This window comes from Alligator sinensis, unplaced genomic scaffold, assembly GCF_000455745.1.
Source record: "Alligator sinensis unplaced genomic scaffold, ASM45574v1 scaffold569_1, whole genome shotgun sequence".
NCBI classification, from domain to species: Eukaryota; Metazoa; Chordata; order Crocodylia; family Alligatoridae; genus Alligator; species Alligator sinensis.
This window is the reverse complement of record NW_005841914.1, coordinates 2,868,017-2,874,365: the sequence shown is the minus strand read 5'-3', so window position 1 is coordinate 2,874,365 and position 6,349 is coordinate 2,868,017. Positions and strand designations below refer to the sequence as shown.

General features: G+C 38.4%; 1 protein-coding gene across 5 annotated transcripts in view; it reads right to left on the bottom strand.

The window, feature by feature from the left end:
• The window catches only part of VPS13D (vacuolar protein sorting 13 homolog D), a 187,331-nt gene that overhangs the window by 99,866 nt on the left and 81,116 nt on the right, over positions 1-6,349 (bottom strand). For all 5 annotated transcript variants that reach the window (XM_025198111.1, XM_025198112.1, XM_025198113.1 and 2 more), the window contains 4 exons: positions 5,197-5,444; positions 2,749-2,940; positions 1,957-2,083; positions 882-1,024 (listed from right to left, as the gene is read on the bottom strand). In XM_025198111.1, coding sequence (XP_025053896.1) covers positions 882-1,024; positions 1,957-2,083; positions 2,749-2,940; positions 5,197-5,444 — 710 coding nt within the window. The remainder of the gene's footprint in view (positions 1-881; positions 1,025-1,956; positions 2,084-2,748; positions 2,941-5,196; positions 5,445-6,349) is intronic.

The window sequence follows — 6,349 nt, the reverse complement described above, 5'->3', positions numbered from 1 at the left end:
CTGACAATGTCCAGGGATCAGGTCAAAGTGCTCTACAGACCATAAATTGCCAACCTCTGAGCACCTCTTTTATTATAGACTATTTTAAAAGAATGGTTTTTGAATGACTACATCTGCAACATATATTTTCTGAAAAATAATGTATACCAAATTTTATTTTATATCCACCAATCCATCCAATTTTGGTATATATATTTATAGTTACAATATATAATGTATAACATACACCGAAATATGTAAAAATGGAAGTTTTTCAGAATCATCCATTTCAGCATAATCTATCTAACCATCCCCTTGGTTAGATTCTGGATCACTCAAACACGACTGTCATGAAAGTGTGAGTGCAAAAAGGGGGTCTCCTTGTCAGAGTAAGGATGAGGACATGGGAGTTTCCCAGCTTGTGGGCTCCCTTTCAGATCACTACATTAACCTACCTTTTTTAGAGACCTAGTTTTAAAACCCATTTTGGCAACCAGAGAAATGAATCTGGTATCCTATCTCTGTTCCCATTACAGCAGTACTACATAACTCAATAGAAACATCTTCAGGCAATAACTTACTTACATGTGAAAGAGCCTTTTTAATGAATGTCGATAATAAATGAAGCTGTGTTGGGAAGCCTGCCAGTTTCAATTTCACAAACACCCCAGAAGTCTGTACTTTCCCAACACAGCTTCATTTATTATCCACGTTCATTAAAAAGGCTGTACTTTCTCTGCAGTAGCTGAAATAGTGAGCGGGCACTTGTGTTTGTTTGTCTTTCGGGAGTGAAGGCCAGGATGCATTTTTCTTTAAGTGGCAAAGGGTATTAATTCACTGTTTAATCTTGAGTGCCTTTAAAATTCCTACAGTATTTCCCAAGCTTCTCCATAGTTACATACCAATGTTATAAATAAGGCCTGGTCGATTCCCATGTTGGATGACTTTAAGGGCTCGGACGCCACTCCCTCCATCTAGTGAGAATCCTTGACACCAGCCAGGCATACCTTCTGGGTGGATTCCTTTTCCAATTCGCATTGTACAACTATGGGTCAGAAAAGAATAAAGTGATTTACTCATCTTACAGCAAACCAGAAATAACTTTTTTCTGTTGTTTCAATGGGAAACAACAAAACATTTCTAATTCAGATTGACCAGAACTATTTTCTACTATTTCAGTTGCTGAACCAGCTGTTTGACAACCCACATTAAAATATCCAATGTGCTGGCTCCGCAAATCCTGCCACTGCCCTGGGCATCAAAACTACAGCTGTTCTGCTGCAGGCCACGCTATCCATATTTCTAAGTTGGAATGGTTAACTGCAGTTTTTGAGGCTGATGATACTTTCAGAATAATGGGCTAAAACAGAGACACGGAGGACAAACCAAACCAGCAGCAACAGAGCTAAGTTGCATCTGCAACAAATTACAACGAAAATTGAAATGTCTCTGTATCCATTAAATAATTTCAACACACTTAGATACAGAGCACTTAAAATCCCCCCATTTTGACTGGTAAACCAAATTAGTTATTAAACACAAAAAGGGTAGATGGCTTGCTGTGTGACAAATGTATTTCCTGCTTCTTGTCTTCTCAGGTTAGTCAGATTATTTAAGCTATTTCAAGTACCTTTATTCCGTGTGTACAGTCTGGTAAATTTCCTCAAGGACAAGAGGCTCTGGACTTTTTTTTCTTTACCAAGTTATTAAAAGGAAGCATGAGTTCAACGTGTGTAAAATAAAACCAAACATCTACATATACAATAAAACTAGCCAACCAAATAGTTTTTGGTATCAAATGTCTAAACATCTAGCAAGCAAGCTCATTCTGATATCTCAAACTAAAACGTTTTACCAGGTCATCCTGCCAAAGAAGGATTTTTCCTACGGTATATTCATACTTAAATATCAGCACCTGATCCTTTCACTAATTTTCACTCTTTGTAAGCTTTTCTCCTTCTCATCAATATTACTTACAGGTTTGGCTGTTCTTTATCAGCATAACAGAAGAGAAGTGGGCTTAGGCTTCTAGCAAGCTCATGTTCCTCAAATTGACCTGCTGCATCTGTCTTTGCATTATCCTGTCTGAAGATCAGTGGTAACCCTTTAAGCAAACAGAATAAATGATATTTCAGTGTACAGTCCAAACAATATAAACTTTAATCAAGTCTAGGGATTACATAAACTTTTAAAACTTGCTGCTGTTGTTCCCACTTCATCAGTTGTTAAATGTAATGCTGTAACCACTGTTCAGTTTGTGCTGTCTCACACACTGTGCCCGAGATGCAGCAGAGGCTGGAACTGCTACAGCTGCAAGCTATCAAATCTGGCTTTTTAGTTCAAGCTGAAGAGACTTCGACAGGTCTCTGTGTGTGTTAGCCAGGATGGCATCAGAGCACAATCACTGTTTAGACGCCTTTCTTTATGAAATCATATCAAAGTTTAAACAAACTAAATTGTCAGAATTTTGTTTTTCACTTTATACCGCACAAAAAAAAAAAAAAAAAAAAAAAAAAAAAAAGGCCTTTTAGCCATTTCAGTTCATTTAAGAATACAGAGCTAGAAATTTTTTAACAAATTCAGTTACTTGTCAGGTTTTTTAGTTGAGACTTTTTAGAGTGCAAGTGTCAGACTGCTATTTGATGCAGTATTTTCTCTACAACTTCAACTCCTTAATCAACTTCCAAAAAGCTGCATTTGGCAGAAAGTGGTTCTATTTAAGCAGGTAATTAACCTTTCAAAGTTACACTGAGTGCAAGTTCAACTGACCTGTTTTGTTAATTAACCAATATGGTGCTGAAATGAATATTTTTAAAGAACCTTCGGCTCGACATACAATCCTTATGGTTAGGTTTAGCAGCCGCTTGTTGACATCATACAACCGCATTCGCACCATATAGTTTTGTGTCCCAGGAGGAATCAGTAACTCCTTACAGATTAGAAAATTTTCTAGCGAGACTCCTAAAAAGAACACAAAAAAAGCATTTGTTCCCGACTATTCTGAGAAAATCGTTAGGACACTAAATCAGCCAGCTATCAAACCCAACCAAACTCCCCCAGGTAACGAGTGACCATGGGCTGACATAACCCCCCTACGAGGACAAAAGCTTTTAACATGCACAAGAACATGAGTCAAACAACAGGTCCATCTTGCCCAGTATCCTGTTCACCCAGGGGCAGAGTAGATGCTGAAAGGGATACAACCAGGGTTTTTCCCACTGTTTCTTTGTTACTGGCAGCCTCCAGCATTTAAGGTATAGGAAGTTCCAATTCAAAGGCTGTATTATCCTTGATTTTCACGCTCAAAAGCTATGGATGTATCTTTTCTCCAGGAATTACTCCAATCCCTTTTTTAATCCAACTAAACTGTCAGCTTCCACAGCATCTGGTGGCAACGAGGTTCGCACTTTAATTGCATGCTGTATGCAAAAAACTTTCCTTTGTTAGTTTTAAACTTACTACCTACTAGTTTCATTTTGTGACCCCTAGTTGTTGCATTGGGAGAGTCAGTAAATAATAAATCCCGATTTCCTTCACTTTGTCATTTAGTATTTTGTAAACCCCTATAATATCCCCACTCACGCATCTCTTTTTCTAAGCTGACCGGGTCCCTCCATACCACTAATCAACCTTGTTGCCCTTCTCTGGACCTTCTCTAGTCCTTCTGCATCCTTTTTGAGGTGTAGGGACCAGAACTGGGTGCAGTATTCAAGGTGTGGACACACCATCTTTTTATAAAGGGGCATAATGATACTTTCTGTTTTGTTGACAATTCCCTTAATAATCCCTAACCCACAGTTCACCTTTTTGACAGCTGCTGAGCACTGAGCTGATGTTTTTAGTGAACTGTTCACAGTGACTCTCAGATCGCATTCAGCTAATGCAGAGCCCATTGTACTGTAGGTATAGTTTGGTGTATTTTTGCCCAGGTGCATCACTTCACAGTTATCTACACTGAATGTCATCTGCCATTCAGTTGCCCATTTGCTCAATGGTGCTTCCTCACAGTCCAGCTTGGTCTTTACCACTTTAAATAATATTGTGCCATCTGCAGATTTGGCCACCTTGATACTCACTCCCTTTTCCAGATCATTTATGAATCTGTTACACAGCACTGGTCCCAACACAGATCCCCGGGGGACCCAACTATTTACTTCTTTCCATCCTGAAAACTGGCAGTTTATACCCAACTCTTTGCTTTCATCTTTGAGACAATTTCTAATCCATGAACAGATGCTCCTTGCAATCCTGGGGCTACCTAACTTAATTAAGAGCTTCTGAAGGGGGACCTTGTCACAGGCTTTTTGGAAGTCCAATACACTGTGTCGACTGGAGTGCCCAGATCCACCTGCTTAATGACACCCTCAAATAATTCTAGTAGGCTGGTGAAACATGATTTGCCTACGACAAAGCCACGTTGACTTCGCCCCAGCAAGTCATGTTCATCCATGTGCTGAACAATTCTTTTTTCTATTATGGCTTCTATCAGTTTTCCAGAAACAGAAGTTAGGCTCACTGGCCTATAGTTCCCTGCACCCCCTCTAGAGCCTTTGTTAAATATCCAGAGATAGCTTCGACTGCAGAGGCAAACAGATCTCAGTTTTGGGTTTGGCAGAAAATAAAGAGCATTCATGACAAATGAGATGCTATCAGGAATCTCAGAACTGAAGCTACACTACACCAAATGCTAAATACAAGACTGTCAATAGTTCATCAACTGTCTTCTTTTTTTTTTTAATGCAAGTAGAAGAAAAAAGAAGCAATTAAATATCTTGTATTTTTCAGTATATTACAACTCTTTTTTTAAATCAACTTCCACATGCTTGGTTAACAATTTCATAAGAAATTAGACTTCATAGGAAGCTTATTTTAATTTTGGTACCATGTATTATATCTGCAAGGAATGACACATGAGGCTTAACTCGCTCACAAGCACCGTGTCATGCCAACACAAATGCTGTATCGTGCCAAGACAAATGTACCACACCAAAAAAAAAGCCACGTTGAAGTTTTCAGGCACTTTACATTAACTCCCGTGTTGTCTACACATGCCCTTTGGTCCCAAGTATTTTTTGGCACCATGTAATTTTGGTACCAATTTCATAAGAAGCCTATTTTAATTTTGGTACTGTGGCTGCTTCTATAGCAAAACATGCAGTCATTCTAAGATGGTTTCTATAGTGGCAGCAAATAACAGAAACCTCTGTAACGCCTTACCAAGCTCAATGTTCTGAGATGTATCAGCTGTGTGCAATGCTGCCTCTTTGCCAGGTTTTAATGTCCCGTTAATTGGCATCCCTTTAACGTAAAATTCAAGTTCACAAGGTAGCAAGTTACAGATTACCACTGTTGGCAGGAGATAAATGATATGTCCAGGCTGCCTGAAAATCTGTTTAGCACTGTCAGAAAATATGTTTGAGGGCATGTAATCTGGATAATTCTCTTTCTTTATAGCCACACAAAACCTATATAAAAAAAAAAAAAAGACAGATGTGTTAAAAAAAAAAAAATCAATGAAGTGAATGGAATAGTTGTACTTTATCTTCAAGTAGTACATTGAATCTCACACCGCAGTGTAATTTTCAGAGGATTCATAACCCTGGCGGCATTTGGAATTAATCTCTAGAAACAACATTTTAGAACTTGACCGTACAACATTTCAGCTGAGATCGCCTCTTTTCTAAAACTCTCGAAGCGTTTTATAACCCTATGAACCATCCCACCATAGTAGAAGGCTCAATGTAAAAATCCGTTTCCCTTCAAAAAATTCCATTCCACTTGTGAACACAGAATTAATAGCAAAATGTTGTATATAAAAGGTGGCTGCAAACTAATCAAACCTTTCTAAAAATATATAGCAAAATTTTTTTTAGTATACTATCCAATCTCAATTAAAACAATCTTATTTGTCAACAAAGTTAAAGCTGCACTCCATAATTCAGTAGCTTCTATGTCCTTGCTAATTTAACCCCTCTACAACACTGCCTCTTGAGTTTAATTTATATAGTCTAAAGAATATTTAAACTTTGGATAATGATTTTTGGAGAAGTACCAGTGTCATATAGCTACTTAGGCATGTCGCAAAAGTGCCTTAAAACTGCACTTACAAAAATATATATATTTAAACTATAAATTAACAAATTTATAAAAAGGGTAACATTCACTGTGAAAAGAACAATTCATAGATTCATAGATGTTAGGGTCGGAAGGGACCTCAATAGATCATCGAGTCCAACCCCCTGCATAGGGAGGAAACAGTGCTGGGTCTAGATGACCCCAGCTAGATGGTTATCTAACCTCCTCTTGAAGACCCCCAGGGTAGGGGAGAGCACCACCTCCCTTGGGAGCCCGTTCCAGACCTTGGCCACTC